This window comes from Sprattus sprattus, assembly GCF_963457725.1.
Source record: "Sprattus sprattus genome assembly, chromosome: 12".
NCBI lineage: Eukaryota > Metazoa > Chordata > Actinopteri > Clupeiformes > Clupeidae > Sprattus > Sprattus sprattus.
Genome location: NC_137910.1, coordinates 30457811 through 30475184, shown reverse-complemented (window position 1 = coordinate 30475184; position 17374 = coordinate 30457811). Strand labels below are relative to the sequence as shown.

Below are 17374 nucleotides of genomic sequence, written 5' to 3'. Positions count from 1 at the left end.
GTATCCCAGACGTCACTGCAGTGACCTTGGGACGTTCTTTGAACGTCCTTGAATAACGTCCCCAGGACGGCTAAAACATGTTTCCCAGACGTCACCGCAATGACCTCGGGACGTTCTTTAAACGTCCTTGAATGTCCCCAGGACGTCTTAAACACGATTTTTGCCACCTTTGAACGCTCAGAAGGGAAAGAGGTAGGTTGCAGTTCAAAAACGACAGAGCACAGGGAGAGAAAAGAGCGGCATTTGCCGGGCTCACCAGCACATTTTTGAGGAGGAGGCAGCTTAGGTTCATTGACTGGTGCTGGATGCTGGAGCGAGGGCGGAGTAGCGGCGGAGGATGAGCTGAGCCGCAAAGCTTGCATCTGGGCCGTCAGGTCTTCGACGCTAGCGAGGGCGGCTTCCAGCTGAGTCTGGTGTCGTCCTAGGCCTGTGCCATGATGTTCGAGGGCGATCCTAACCTAGTTGACGTGTGCCAGAATTCGCGCAAAGATTTGCATCGATAAGAAATACAATCAGACAGTGAACTAAAGAGGGACAGAACAATATATAGAAGGGGGAACAGAAATACACAGGTGAAAACATTTCAGGTAAAGCAATCAACGATATGATGGGGAACAGATGATTAACACAGGTGAAACAGTTAATTCAAAAACTTTCAGCGAAATGAATGGGAAAAGAGCAATACACGGGTGAAAACCAGTGGCGGTGCGTCAATACAGGGTGCTGAGGCGCCGCCCTTCCTACAATTTTGAGATGAAAAAAAAAAAAAAAAAGATAATGACGTCAAAAAACATGTATCAAATAATTCAAATAAGGGTGGCTTTACACAACAACGCTCCCGGGTGAAAACGACAAAATATTTTATCAGATGTGCCTTTCGTTTAGATGGCGAAAGCGTTTTGGGGACTTAAAAACGCAAAAAAATGAACCCACCCTCCAGAGTGGAAATCTTAAAAACGCTCCACCGTTGCGTTCCCGTCTAAAGGGTTGAAAACGCAAAAGTGTGCTCTGAGCTGCTCACGCTGGCTATCCTGGCATACGCGTTGACATCATATCCATGTGCAGTACAGCCAAACAACAACAAACATGTCGGATTATTTCCATTACTCGGAGATTCAAGCTGCCTTGATATCTATCCAGGAGTCATTTCAGCAAATAAGCCGAGTGATCACAGATAAAACAGAACAGAGAAGGCGCATTAATTACACTAGGTCTCGTAGCTAGACTGTTCTATCCCTTGTAGCCTACGTCGCTTTGGCCAAAGGCGTCTGCTAAATGACTAAATGTAAATGTACACGAACACTGCAAATGTAAGTGAATGAATACATAAATAAGCTCCCAATCGCGTTAAAATAGCCATAGTGGAATAGAATGGACACATATACATCCTGCAGTACCTCCACGTCTACACCGGTTAAGTTCAATTTCACACACTTTTGCGTCACCGTCTGCATGCAGATTTCCACCCAAAGACTCTCGTCTACACGCGAAATTAAAAGTGGGAACGCAACGCCACTTTTGCGGTTTGTGTTCAGATCGTTGTCGTGTAAAGCTAGCCTAAGAAATGTACTGTTTTAACGTGTTAAATGTGTGCGGGAGACCGCAAGCCCCTGTCAACAACCACTTAAATGTGACCAAATATAATATATTGCCATTCATTATCACTGTGGGCGCCGGCCAAGTGGATCTCTATGGGAGCCAGAGAAATGGGCAGAAACATTTGAGCAAGGACAGCTTCTCATTGGCGGATGACAGTTCATTCTTTGGGCGCATTTCAATGTTTTTTTGAATATTGTACGAAAGGCTCCGTTAGTAATGGCATAACGCGTGTAGCTCCCTCAGGTAAGATTAACAGTTATATATCGATACATTTCATTCGTAGCCAATTCAGTGGCAGTAATAGTTAAGTTGTTAAACATACTGAGTGCCTAGTTTTCCAAACATCATTGTTTCAATTCGTATGTGAGGCATTGTGTGCGTACCTGACAAAAGTAAGTGTGCTTCACATTGCTATTAGCAGTGATTTGTGATTAGCATAATAAAAGTACCCATTAGCATGTTCTCTTTTTTTTTTTGTGATAAATTTTTTATTGTATTTTATATTTCATACAAGAAACAGTTACACATATAGACAAGTAAGACAACATAACACATATAATACTCAACCACTCCCCCCCCCCCCCCCCCCCAAGCCCACCCACACCCAGGTCTTGCCTCCCACAAAGACAGAATCAATAATTTGAGAAGCTCAGCAAATCTGTTAAATAGGCCTAATACTAGCATGTGAAATAAACAAAGAAACAAAAAGAAAAAGGAAAAGGATGAAAAAGCAGTGAGTAAGGCGTAGATACAGTAAGCCATGACTACACTCCCAACATACTGTTAATAAAGGTGGACCATAAGTTAATATTTCTAGCTTGGGCGCCATGCATGCTGGCCACAGATCTCTCCAATTTAGCCAGATCTATGACTGTGTTCACCCAATGTTGGTAGGACAGGTCATGAGGAGCTTTCCATCTCTGTGCTACAAGCTTTTTAGCAGCAGTAAGGCCTACCAGAAACCAGCGTTGGTGCATCAGAGAAAGATCTAGACCCGTAAAATCACTCAGCAATAAGATAGTTGGGGAGTAGGGGATGGTACGCCCAAGTACTATAGACATCCTGTTGGATACCATACTCCAAAAGTCGCTCACCCCAGGGCACTCCCAGACCATGTGAACAAAGGTTCCTGTAGTACCTAAAGAGCATAGCTGGCAGTTAGGAGATGGATTTAATTTCATCAAGAATAATTTATAAGGAGTGCAGTAGAGTCTGTGTATGAAATTGTAGTGAATCATCTGATGGTTGGGATTACGCGAAGATAGGTCAAGCTTTGACCAGACTATGGACCAATTGATTGTAGAAGGTGCAATTGAGAGATCATGGCTCCAGCGACTATCCACTTGCAAAGGTTTTTCTGCATGTTTAGACATAAATGTGTATAGCGCAGAGACCAAGCCTTTGGTAGATGAACTACCACATATGTTATGAATTGGATGAGGTACCATGTTTTCACCCCAGGGGACTCCATATGCCCGTAAGACGCTGCGGAGTTGTAGGTAGAAGAAAAAAGAGGTTCCGGGTAAGTTGTAATGCGATTTCAAGTCCTGAAAAGATCTTAGCGCATTATCTGACATAATGTCGGAAAGGGTATTAATCCCTTTATCCCTCCACTGAGCGAAGGACATCGGGTGACCACCCAAGCAAAGGGCGAAATTATGAAATAAAGGAAGGTGAGGATGGAATTTAAAGTGAGTGCTGGAGTGTGATTCCACAGTTCTCCATACGGCAACAAGATTTTGAATTTTGATTTACACATTTTGAGAGGGATGTTTGAGTAAACAAGCATGTTCTCTTATAGGTTCTCTTATATTGACTTATGTAATAAGGATGAGTTCATACTGTAAATATAATACGAATGAGATCTATGTTGCGTAGTGTAATGTCCACTTTGACATGTGTCTTAATAATATTGGTTATGTGTAATTGTTATAGTGTAACAATCATTCATATTGATGTAATCCAGTGCAGTGCTGATTGGTCCCTATTCCCATTGCAGACCACACCCATATGTACCATGTCGTGCAGTGTAATGTAGTGAAAGCAGAAATATAGTCCTTTAACATCAGTAAAAAAAATTCTCATTGTGGAGTGCTATTTAAACCGCGCCGCCTAACCGCCCTCCCTCAAAAAAAATTCACCAGCCGCCACTGGTGAAAACAATATGGGGAATTAACAAGGCAAGGGAGAAACAATTAGGCAACCAAATCACGGGTAAAATGGGAAAACGGTGAGTGACGGAAAGGCCGGGAAAAGCAAAGGGTGGAGTCTGCAAACAACAACAAAACGCACATGGCCTGATCACAGGAACACAACAGCCACATGGCGAATCAAAAACGAACAGAGGGGAACACGTAGCAAAACAGAACACATGCAGCGATCGCAATACAAATTGTCTCTTAGATCGCTGGGATCTTAACAAGGGCTTGATTTGAACAACAAACAAGGAAGCGAGCTCAAAGACTGAGAAAGGGAGAGAGCAGAAATTGCTCCTAGAAAACACAGAAACAAATGAGACAGGCGACAGTCAAAGTCAAACACACAAAGATTGGAGGGGGGAAACCTCTCAGCCCCACAAAAATGCAGATGATGTGATAACGCTGTTTTTGAACATGTTAACTTATACATATACAACTATAAGGTAACCTACCAGGACACCTAGTGCTGCCTATAAAAGGCAATTTGACCTTGCCACAGTCTTCTTTTTGCATGCTCTAGGTGGTTCAGGCCTAGGGCTCTGTGAAGTACCGTAAGACCATGTCAAAGGTGAATGTCACTTTATAAATGATGAATAAAAAATATTACAAATGATACAAATTAATGAAATTGAGTGAACTGAATGAAGTTGAACTAAATGGCAACCAATATGCTATGAGTTACAGTGAGAACCAGTCCTCTGTCCTAAATCCAGACAGGCTGAATGCCTTTAACGCTCAATTTGAGAGGGACAGTGATCCCCTGCAGTGGAGTTACCTGAAGGCCCAGCCAGTGGTGTGCCTACATTAACTGTAGCTGAGGTGAGGCACTGCTTCAAAAAGATCAACCCTCGCCAGGCACCTGGCCCAGACTGGCATTTCAGGTAGGGCCCTCAGGGGTTGTGCTGCTGACCAGCTAGCAGGGGTCTTCAGCGACATCTTTAACCTCTCCCTCAGCATGTCTATACTCCCCACCTGCTTTAAAAGGACCACAAATGTCCCTGTGCCCAAGAACATCAAGGCCATCTGCATGAATGACTATCGCCCGGTAGCACTGACCTCTTTCATAATGAAGTGCTTTGAGCGGCTAGTTAAATCCTTCATCTGCTACTCGCTCTCTCCCACCCTGGACCCTTTGCAGTTTGCATACCGGTCCAATAGGTCTAGTGACGATGCCATTGCCCTGACAATGCACACCACCCTCTCCTACCTGGGCAAAGGGAATACATATGTGAGAATGCTGTTCATTGACTATAGTTCCACATTCAATACCATCATCCCCTCCAGACTCAGGCCACAGGTGGTGAGAATCGGGGACCGCACCTCATCCACAGTGGTCACCAAAACAGGCACCCCACAGGGCTGTGTGCTCAGCCCCCTCCTGTTCTCCTTGTTCACGCATGACTGTGTGCGGCTATGCACAGTTCAAATCTCATTGTGAAGTTTGCTGACGACACAACCATTGTGGGCCTCATCACTGACAATGACGAGTCAGCTTACAGAGAGGAGGTTAATACCCTGACAACATGGTGTCAGGTTAATAACCTCTCTCTTAACATCAGCAAAATTAAAGAGATGATTGTGGACTATAGGATACGGCAGGAGGAAGAGCATGCATTTACATTTACATTACATTTAGTCCCCACTGCAACCCACATAATAAACAGGTCCCTATCTACTGGTGAAGTTGCCCCCTCCCTAAAACTGGCAGCCATCAAACCTGTGCTTAAAAAGCACAATCTGGACCCTGAGGACCATCTCAAACCTCCCCTTCCTAGCAAAGGTCCTGGAAAAGGTCGTCTCCCTCCAGCTGCATAATCATCTCCACTCCCACCAGCTTTATGAATCCTTCCAGTCTGGTTTCTGACCTTCCCATAGCACTGAAACTGCTCTGGTGAGGGTGGTAAATTACCTCCTAATGTCATCAGACTCTGGCTCACCCAGCCTACTAGTCCTGCTGGATCTAAGCGCCGCTTTTGATACAGTGGACCATACTATCCTGTTTCGGCGCCTCCAGGAGGTGGGAATTACAGGCACTGCCCTGGACTTCTTTTATTCCTATCTCACAGGACGGCAGGAATATGTTGCCCTTGGCAATGTCACCTCCAGCATTAGGTGCATTACCTCCGGTTTCCCCCAGGGGTCAGTCCTGGGGCCCCTGCTTTTCTTAATTTACATGCTACCCCTGGGAAACATACTTCGAGGTCATAACATCCCATTTCACTCCTATGCAGATGACACACAAATCTACATCCGAACTTCACCCGACAAACAACAGGCACTATCACAGACTACCAAATGCCTGGATGACATCCAGCACTGGATGAGCAACAACTCACTACAGCTAAATGGTTGCAAGTCTGAAGCCATTCTTATTGGCATGCCCCACCAAATAAAAAAGGCTGGTATCACCCAAATCACCATAAATGGCCACCCCACCCCTCTCTCCTCACTCGTCACAAACCTTGGTGTCAAGCTGGATTCTTCATTGTCCTTTGATTCACACATCAAATCCATCTGCCAAACTTCATTTTACCACCTGAGAAACATCTCAAGGCTGAGACCCTCTCTTCCCAAACATGCTGCAGAAAAGCTGGTGCATGCATTCATCAGCTCCCGTCTGGACTACTGCAACTCTCTGCTGGCAGGTCTTCCAGCAAAATCCATCCAGAGGCTGCAGTATGTTCAAAACAGTGCTGCCCGGGTTCTCACCAAGACACGGAGATCCGAGCACATCACCCCAGTCCTCCACTCCCTCCACTGGCTTCCAATCCACCAGAGAATACATTTCAAAGTCCTTCTTCTAGTTCACAAGGCCATAAACACCACTGGTCCGGCCTATCTCCAGGATCTCCTCACCCCTCATCTCTCACCAAGGACTCTTAGGTCCGGACAAGCAAACCTTCTTGCTGTTCCCCGGACAAATATGTCCAGAATGGGAGATTGTGCCTTGTCCTCGCTGGGGCCACGACTCTGGAACAAGCTCTCGGAGAACATCACTTCTTTTAAATCCCACCTCAAAACCCATCTTTTTATATCTGCCTTCTCCTAAAGTCCTGGTTTCTGTTTTTTTTTTTTTTATTATTATTTTTTCTGAATTGTTTTTGAATGCACTGTTTTCATTTGCTATTGTGACCCTGTTAAGCACCTTGAGACATCTTTGTTTGTGAAAGTGTGCTATATAAATAAAATGCATTATTATTATTATTATTATTTAGCAGACGCTTTTGTCCAAAGCGACGTACAAGGGCGAGAACAGTCAAGCTACGAGCAATAGAACCTGGTGTAACAATAAATACTACTTTACATAAGACGAAAAAACGAAAAAGAAGTGCAGGAATGTTGCAAGCTAAGCACTAGCGAAGTGCCAGTTAGGACGGGAGGTGCTCTCTAAAGAGTTGGGTCTTCAAACGCTTCTTGAAGGTAGAGAGGGACTCCCCTGCTCTGGTAGTGTTAGGCAGTTAATTCCACCAACGTGGAACTACAAATGAGAATAGTCTGGACTGCCGTACTTGCACAGACGGCAGTGCCAAACGACGTGCGCTAGTAAAGCTTAGCATCCTGGGTGTAACATTTGCCCTTACAAGAGTATTTAGGTAGGTAGGAGCAGAGCCAGTTATCACTCAGGCAAGCATGAGTGACTTGAACTAAATGCGAGCAGCTACAGGACGCCAGCGGATGTTGAATAGAGCAAAGCGGCAGCACCTAGAGACAGAGGCAATGTGGTCTGTGAAAGTCAGTTGGTCATCAATAATGACCCAGAGGTTTCTTGCTGTTTGGCATGGAACAAGAGATAAGGAGTCAATATTAATATTGATGTTGTGGTGGATGACCTGTTTGGCTGAAAAGACCATCAGTTCTTGTGCAGGTTCAGCTGAAGGTGGTGATTTTTCATCCATGTGGATGTATCAGCAAGACAGTCCAAGATCCGTGCCGAGACATTGGTGTCCTCAGGGGGGCAAGACAGAAACAGTTGAGTATCATCGGCATAACAGTGATAGGAAAAACCATGCGAGTAGATGATAGGGCCCAGCGAGGTGGTGTAAATAGCAAAGATAAGTGGTACCATCACCGAGCCTTGGGGCACTTGGGGCCCTGTGGTGAGGGGGTGAGGTACAGACAACTGACCTTGCCATGACACATTGACCGAGCGCCCAGTGAGGTATGATTCAAACCAGGAGTGTGCCTTGCCAGAAATGCCCATTCACAAATGCTCATTCCATTGACAGTATGAACAGACGGATGCGGTGGTTGACTGTATCAAACGCAACTGATAAGTCAAACAGGACGAGAGCTGAGGATTGAGCTGCTGCTCTAGCTGTTTTTAAGGCCTCTGTCACAGTCAACAGGGCTGTTTAGGTGGATTGACCGCTTTTGAATCCAGACTGGTTAGGATCGAGGAGATTGTTCCTTGACAGGAACTCTATGATCTGTTTGGAAACTGCCCTCTTAATGTTTTTAGATAGGAGTGTGAGAAGTGAGACTGGTCGATAGTTTTCTACCTGGGTGGGATCGAGAGAAGGCTTCTTGAGCAGCAATGTTACCCGAGCCACTTTGAATGAAAAAGGAAATGTTCCAGAACTAAATGAAGCATTAATCACTTGTGTTATTGGTGGTAAGATGGCAAGTGATATGGCTTGAAGGATGTTGGATGGGATGGGGTCCAGCGGGCATGTAGTTGTTAGGATTGTTAGGATTTTTCGAGACCTCACTCTCAGTGAGAGGGATGAAAGAAGGAAACGATGAGCCATTGACGGTTGCGCCCTTAGAGGGGGGAGACAGTTGGTTGAATTTGTTGAGTTTCCCGATGGCTGCTACTTTCTCTGTGAAAAAGAAGCAACATGATCAGCAGTAAGGTTAGTAGCTGGGGGAGGAGGAGGAGGAGGAGGGTAGAACAGAGTTTTGAAGGTGGAGAATAGTTTCCGCGTGTCAGTTGCACCGTTGATCTTGTCATTGAAAAAAGTCTTCTTAGAAGCAGTGATGCTGGATGAGAAGGAAGCCAACAGTGTCTGGTAGCTTGAAAGATCATCTGATGCTGCAGATTTGTGCCACTTTCTCTCAGCCGCTCTGAGATTGGAGCGCTGCGTTCGGAGGGTATCACCCAGCCATGCATGAGACTGGGTAGATCGAGCAGGTCTGGTGCATGCACCCCTATACATCAACAGATCCGTAGTGGAAAAGGTCCAGGCTCCTCGCGGTGAACATCAGCAGTGATCTCACCTGGTCTGTTTACACGGACAAGGTGGTGAAAGCGACCCGGAAACGCCACTGAAGAAGTTTGGTATGGAATCAGTAATCCTCACTAACTTTTACAGGTGTACTATATAGAGCGTCCTGACTGGTTGCAACACAGTGTGGTAGGGGAGCTGCACAGCCAAGGACCGTAAGGTCCTACGCAGTGTGGTCAGGTCTGCAGAGTTCATCATCGGCAGGGAGCTCCCAGCCCTGCAGGACACCTACCACACATGATGCCTCAGGAAAGCTGGCAGGATCCTTAAAGATTGCTACCATCCATCCTTTAGACTTTTTCCCCCTTTGCCTTCTGGTAGGCGCTACCGAAGTACTTGGTCTCGCACCCGTAGATTGGAGAGCAGTTTCTTTCCAAGGGCCATCAGGCCACTTTACACTTTACATGATACAGTTTTCTACTGTTTGCACTATTAATGATATTTCACTGCCTGATACCAGGCACACTTGATTTGTCTTTAGGTTACTATAGATATATTGGGTTAGTATATGTTACTATATGTGTATTATATGTTTAGCAGATTGTATTGTATATTTACTTTGTATATTCTGTAGATTGATTATGTTTATTATAATATGTGTAATTTATGTTCAGAGTACCTATACTTATGTTATGTTATGCTATTTTATATTATTTAATGAATGGAGTTACCTATCCCTAGGATAATTACCCGAGGCACAAGGCTGAAGAGTGACTCAAAAACAGTAAAGTGAATATTCTAGACTTGCTCAGTCAAAGTCCTGAACAAAATCCTACTAAGAATCTGTGACCTAGAAGAGCTATAATAATTCTCCCCAGCAGAACAATGTGTACAGAGATGGTACTGTCTCACTCCAAAAGATAGATAGATAGATAGATAGAAGTTACTTTTAAAAAGTAGTGTTTGCTCGTTACTCGTTACTTCTTTAAAAAGTAATCTGTTACTTTACTTAGTTACCCTCTATGGAAAGTAACTTTTAAAGTTACTCGTTACTTTTACGTTACTTTTATGTTGCTCGACTTTGGGCAGAACCCCATCACTGTTCCTAAATGTGTAGGCTTGTGAAAGTTGTACTATGGAGGACATAACAGATATTTATTTTGTGCTCTTTATTATAAAAAAAATACCACAGAGCACTTAACAAGTATCAGATAGGAACATGAAAATGGCTCAAACCTCAGAACCTCACTTGAAATAAAACATGGCTCATGTAAATTCAACAGAAAAAGAATAACTTGAAAGAATAACAAAATGGCTTGATATCGATGACTTGTGAAAATAAAATAAAATAGCATAGCCTAATACTGCTTGGAGACAAAGACATTTTTGCCTAAATAAAATAGAAGAACAACTCAAAGCAGGACTGGCCTCAGAATTAAAAGGTTATGTTTACTGAATACGCTGGCCCTTCTTCACAGTATGTCAAATAGAACATGTGGTATTAGGCACGGGCTTGAGCTAGAGCATGGGAGGAAGGCAACCTATTCCACATCAGCACAAATTGCATGATTATACCTCATCAGGAGCAGTCTTTCAAAACGTTTATCTGAGAGTCGGTTTCTTCTGGGGGTAAGCACAACACCTCCCAGGCTGAACAGCCTCTCCACCGGTGCACTGGATGGTGTGGCAGTGTTGTATTTCATGGACACAGCTCTCACTCGGGGGAATCGGTTTAGGACTTCGAACTCTGAGCTTGATCTCATGTACTCAAGTACCTCCGATTCTGCGCTAAAGGACGTTGCGTCTTCCTCATCGTCATCAAAAGAAAAAAAGTCATCCTCTTTGGCGCTGCTGTGCGCGGCAACTTATAACTTATCTATTTTCATTCTCAGTTGGCTCTTCATCTTCGGGTAGAGCACGCGCTGCTTCTCTCCGCTCTGCTCCCTCTATCCAACGAACTTTAAATTTCGGCAACGTCAAGGCAGCCAATAAAGCTTCCCTGCTCTCCAACACCGGTGCGAACCGCGTCTTGATAGCCTAGGACAAAATTATATCGGACATAAGCCTAGTTTTCAGACACACGACTGATGTCCATAATGCCTAGGCTAACTTTCAGATAGGCTATTAAGAATTGGCTTACCTGTACAATTACACCCGGTAGGTTTGCGGTCATCCTCGACAGTCCATTTTGGAGTGCCAGCGTCCTGGACATCAGGGTCTCCAGGGTTGGTAGAAGAACACCATAGTAGCAGTTATCTTCCCCTTGCAATATATCCAGTGCTACTGTCAGGGGTTTCAAAACACTGCAATATGCCTTTAGGAATAGATGTTCACGCTCTGTCGGGGCTCTGATGTCCAGTCTAGTACAAAGCGTGTTCAGAGCTTGGGCCGGGTTGTCACTGATACGGGACAAGGCATCGTGGAAGGAATTCCACCTTGTTGATGTAGGCACAATCATTTTTCTCCCACAGATTTCATCGACAATCTCAGAGGCCAAGGTAGAACGGCTTGCCTTTGTCCAAAGAGCAGCGCACTTCGCCGTTGCACTCCTGTACACACATTTTGAGTCACCATTGGAGGACAACCATTTGTCAATGTCATTGCACGAGATCAAATTCAGAGTATGCGAAGCACACCTGAAATGCGGGGGCAGAGAAAACTGTCCTTCTGTTGTCCCAAGCAACTCTTCCATATCTGTGAAAACTACATCTTGCTCCTCATCCTCCTCCTCGTTGGGCTCGGTGAACGCATACATCTTAAAAGCTTTAACAAAATTAGACCCGTTGTCTGTAACGGTGGCGGTGATCCTATGTGAAAGGCTAAACGCTGAGTGAATCTGTTCCATTTCGAAGCCTATAACATCAAATGTATGCCTGCCCTTTATTCTTTTGCATGCAATGGCAGCTTTCTCACGTTTAAAGTTGCATGGATTGATCCAGTGATTCCCAAAACGCTTCTGTTGTGACTACTCCATATATCCGCAGTGGTTGACACATACGGCAAACTCTGGAAAGTTTTCTTTAATTCACTCTCCATTTTTAGGTAACATTCATCCAGATAGCCAGTGAACGTTTTACGATCTGACCATGGGCGCCTGTCTCCTGTTATCGGTATCTTGCTAAGTATCTGTCTGAAAGTGGGCGATTCGACCATATTAATGGGCAACATTTCTTCAACAATGAAAGAAGCAACAAGTTTGTCCAACTCTTCCTTAGAAACCCAGAGAAACTGAAGTTTTTGCTGTTTCTTTGGGCTTGGACCCGCCATAGCATAATGTCCCCTGGGATCTTGAGCTACAAGCTTTATGTTAGCATGTTTTCCCCTCAAAGTGGCAGTGGACAAAAGTTTCTGCCCAGGGCAGAGTGTGCACCTAACACTCACATTTTTCCCCTTCGTTTCCACAAGTTCGAAATAGTGGTTGTACCTCCACCTCTCAAAAGTTAGCGCCGTTGTCGGTTGCTCCTCGCTTGCCATTTTGACTTCATCTAGCTGTCACGTACAATGTTGAATGAGAGCTCGCGCGTGAGTCGTGACTATTGCGCAAGCGTGCAGCTCAGGAGGCTGTGTTACGGTGACGTCTATCCCTGGTAAAAGTAACGTTGCACTGGATTGAAAAAGAAACTACGTTAAGTTTCCAAATTTTCCGTAGTAACTCGTTACACTAGTTTTACCTGAAAAAAAGAAAGTAGTTACGTTACTGTAACTCGTTACACACAACACTGCTCATGACAAAAACGATTCGATTCGTATCTCGATACATGGGCACGATACGATACAAGAAAAGATGCATGTTGATAAAAAACGATTCAGTACGATACGATACGATGCGATGCGATGCGATGCGATGCAATGCGATTTGATTAGATGCCATTCAATTATTGAAAACACTAAGTCAGACATCCCAACCTGCAAAAAAATAATTTCAGGGAGGTATTCCCCCCCTAGGCCTACATATTTCTGTTGTGGTCCCTAAAAGCATAATATCATTCTATAGGCTATAGTCCTATGCAATTCTTTGTTAATTATGTTTAAATATGTAGATTACTTTTACTATTTATTATATGCTACTAAAACTTTCCTATTTATGTAAACTGCTTTTATTTGTATTCCATTGCAACTTTAAGCAAGTCTAAGGAGCTTGTTGTTTTCATGTAGCCCTGGCAACTAGCTGGCATGAATAATATGCACATGAAATGAAACTTCAACATGTCTCTTACAGTAATTTAACCCACCATGGGCAATGCTGAAATCACAGATAGTTCAGCGTGCAAGACGGTCATTGTGATTTACTTTTATAAGACAGGGGTACACCTTTGTATAGTCTGTTGTAAATTGTCTTATATTTTCTTTTTAGGGGGCACTCTCCCTGTACCATGGTGCCCCTGTTCCTAGATACACTGAACTGATTAATTCGGTTCGGGAGAGGAGATAAAAGCCCGCCCTCACTGAAAATTGATTGGTTGATTTACCGAAACAGGCCAATCAGAATGCTCCTGAGGCACACACGCACACACGCACACTGCCTCGTCACACACACACGCACAGTCTCTTAGGTCCCTCTCCCTCTCTGTCGTGCGCGCGCTGCACAGATAGTGATGGGAAGTTCGGATCACCCGCGTATTTGGATCTTTGATTCGTTCATCTGCCGGATATGGGTATTTGGATCCTTTTCCACGTGACCTGCATAGGCTCAGTACAGCTAGAGGAAACAGAAATGATTCGTTCTTTTTTCCGACTGGGTCTTCGGATACGAGTCTTTGGATCATTTTTCACATGACCCGCATTGGTTTAGTAGAAGAAACAGTTACCTTATTCCCTTTCACTTTACCGCTGTTTTTAGTAGAAACGTGAATTATATTCGTTCACAAGTCATAATGACTGCTTCACTTTACATTAACACTTACAGTTTAGTGCCGTGTTATTGTTTCCCGTGATAATTAAATGCCAGTGTAATGATAATAAATTACTATTTAAAACCATACAAACTGTCATGTGTAGTGCACTCTTCATGTTGGTGTAAAATAAGGGCGGAGTCGGTCTCGCTTGTGCTGAAAATCGCTGTTATAGGTGTCGCATATTCGCGGACGCATGTTAACGTGTTTGTTTGTATGACCTCAAAGTCACGAAAAGCTCCGTGGGACTAGCCACTCAATAAAATTGATTTAAAAAGTATGCAATCTGATCTGCAATCAATAAAGGGAATTCAAACTTTTTTATTTTCTATAGCCTATTCATGACTATAGGTCTTTTTTGTTTTTAACACTTCTTTAATTGTTTTTATCTTATTGTTTTTTTTATTTCATGTATATACATATATATACAGTACATTTTTTTTTTTTGCTAAGTGTGTTTGTGTGTTTATTTTAGATAATTGAATGTCTTCTCTGCACAAAGCACATTGTGTCTATGTATATCATATCATGAAATGTGCTATATAAATAAAATTGAACTTGATAGAACAGAATGTCAATGTCCAATGATGATGAATGTTTATTGCCAACACACTGTGAAGATATGAAGTGAACGTTGCAGATTAATGAATGATGCCCGTGAATATAATTATCTGTGTAAAAATAGGCAATGTTGAAAGCTTGCAAATGTCTCTGATCTTGATTTGTCCCACAAACTCCTCGCTGCTTCTCTCTCCAGCTTCTTGACCAACAAAATGGCCAGAGGAAGGTCAGGCTTATACAGGGAAAGGGGCTGAGAGGCATTGCTCAGGCTTGTCTCAGGGGGGGATTGAAACTGTCCACAGAATGCACAGATTTATTGGGGCTGCCTAGAAACTGTCTTGGGGATGGCCAAATGAACAATGACATTCCACTGTTTACGACCCCCAGAGAACCTAGGGATGATCTGATAGGTCTGACCTTGTTATCACACCTTGGTGCTATGAGAGGCGCAACAGCAGGGTGCCTCAGCTGATGCATCTAGGGGGAGTTAACAAAAGGGTTAAGTTCAGTGACTTGCAAGCAGAGGAGACCCCAGACAAGTCGGAATAGGTCAAGAAAATGAGTACGAGGAAAAGGAGTGATGTTTGGTCACATTTTGAAAATCTCTCTTCATCGAAAGCGAAATGCATACTTTGCAAAAAGCACTTATCAATTCAAGGAAGAAGCACCTCAAATATGAGAAGGCACCTCAAAAGTGCACATCCAACTGTGCTCTTAGCACAAGTTAGAGGAGACGGCGCTGATGGTACTGCGGCAGCAGGAGCTGTTTCCACCAGCACATCTTCAACTGGGCCTGCAACTGCTTTGACCATGCCCACAGCAGCACTTCCCAGCACTTCAACTGGGCATGCAACTGCTTTGGTGACCATGCCCACAGCAGCACCACTTACCACCACCCAAGCAGTTAGGCCACCGAGGCCACAACCACAAACCTCAATGGGCAGCTTTATAACAAGGCCAATGGATCCGTTAAGGCAGCGTAAACTGGATGAGGCTCTGGTAAAAATGATTGCCTGCGATTTCCAGCCCTTTACTGTGGTTGAAGACAAAGGCTTCAGAGAATTCACCAAGCTTCTGGACCCATCATACTGTCTGCCAGGTAGGAAAACTATTTCAACAAGTCTTCTACCTTTGATGTATGGCAAACTAAGGAATGAGGTCATGGACAAAGTCAAGTCTGCCACAGCGGTTTGTCTTACAACAGACTGCTGGACCTCAATTACTACCACAGGTTACATGTCTGTGACTTGCCATTTCATGGAAGATTTTAAGATGACCTCGTATGTCCTGGACTGTTTTCACATGACAGAAAGGCACACTGCTGACAATCTGGCAAGGGAGCTGACCAGGGTTACTGATGAGTGGGGTGTAACTGACAAAATTGTAGCCTGTGTCTCAGACAATGCTGCCAACATTGTGTTGGCTGTGAAAGACCTTCACTGGGACCATATACCCTGTTTTGCACACGTTTTGAACCTAATTGTCAGAGCTGCGCTGAAGACGGTCCAAAGCACTGTGCAAAAGGTCAAAGCCATTGTGGAGTTTTTTCATCGGAGCACAGTGGCTTCAGAGAAGCTCAAGGCCACACAGCAGCAGATGGGACAGGAACAGTTACGCTTTAAGCAGGATGTGGCCACGAGGTGGAATTCAACATATTACATGTTGCAAAGAATTTTAGAGGTGAAAGATCCGGTCATCTCCACCCTGGCCCTTGTAAATGCATCTCTGCGAACCTTGTCCCTAGAGGAGTGGGATATCATCAAGGAAACTGTGGATGTGGTCAAGCCCTTTGAGGAGGTCACTACTGAAGTGAGCGCAGAGAGGTATGTAGATTAAGCGATTAACACCAATTTTAAATCAAGATTGCAAACTGAATTTCTCCTTAATGATGGATTGTTTTTTTAACCTTTTTTCCCCAAACAGGTATGGATTGGCATTTTAATTATACATTGTATTAATTATATTTAAATAATTGTTTATTTCTTTAGGTTTGTCACTGCCTCCAAGGTCATTTTAATGGCAAGAGGCCTTCAAAGGATTGTTGCCCGCCAGCAGAGAAGTCCCTCCATCCATGAACCAGTTAAAAATCTGGTGGACTGTCTCATGAACGAGATGCTGAAGAGGTTCCACAAAGTAGAGACGATGGAGAAGCTGGCTGATGCTACCATCTTGGACCCGAGGTTCAAAAAGCAAGCCTTTGTGAACAGCAAAGTAGCAGACGAGGCAGTGAAGAGAGTCACATCAGCTGCAGCACATGTTTCCCCCCTCCAAAGGGAGGAAGAGGAGGATCCACCTTCTGCGACAGCTGGCAGTTCAGGGGCCATGTTTTGGGAGGACTTTAATGAGAGGGTTCAAAGTTTGACGCCTTCTACCTCTACACCAGCTGTCTCTACTGCTGCCATGATGGAGATGCGGGCTTACATTGCAGAGCCACTTTTACCCCGCACATCCAACCCTCTGGCATGGTGGATGAGGTGTGCACCTGTGTACAAAAGCCTGTGTGAGGTCATGAAGACAAGGCTGTGCATTGTGGCCACGTCTGTGCCTTCTGAGAGAGTTTTCTCCAAAACGGGGCAGATACTTTCAGAACGTAGAAACAGGCTCAGCCCAGCCAAGCTCCGTGAGCTTGTCTTTTTAAATGCAAACCTGCCTTAGAGCAGGCCCTAAACTGCAGTTTTGTACAAAATGTTCCTTTGTTTTTAATGTGATGTAACTTAATTTTTTCATTTAACCTTATTTATGTTTATCTTATTTTATATATATATTTTGTTCCAAACTTTTTTAACTTTAAAAAATTCCTTACTGTTACTGTTTTAAGTTTTTCTATTTTGTAAAGTGTTTTTTATTATTATATGCAAAGACATGGTGCACTGTTGTGATTTTGGGTTAAAATAAAAACATTTTACATCACATTTGATTAATTTGACATTTCATTCAAAGGAACACATTAACTTCTAGA

General features: G+C 43.9%; 1 protein-coding gene across 1 annotated transcript; it reads left to right on the top strand.

Moving 5' to 3' along the window:
* Nucleotides 1–15420: 15420 nt before the first annotated feature.
* Nucleotides 15421–17070, top strand: LOC308373613 (E3 SUMO-protein ligase ZBED1-like; the record flags this gene model as incomplete). Its single annotated transcript, XM_080849183.1, has 2 exons — nucleotides 15421–16238; nucleotides 16404–17070. 2 exons carry the CDS (start codon nucleotides 15421–15423, stop codon nucleotides 17068–17070), a joined length of 1485 nt encoding a protein of 494 aa, XP_080705309.1.
* Between the last annotated feature and the right edge of the window lie 304 nt (nucleotides 17071–17374).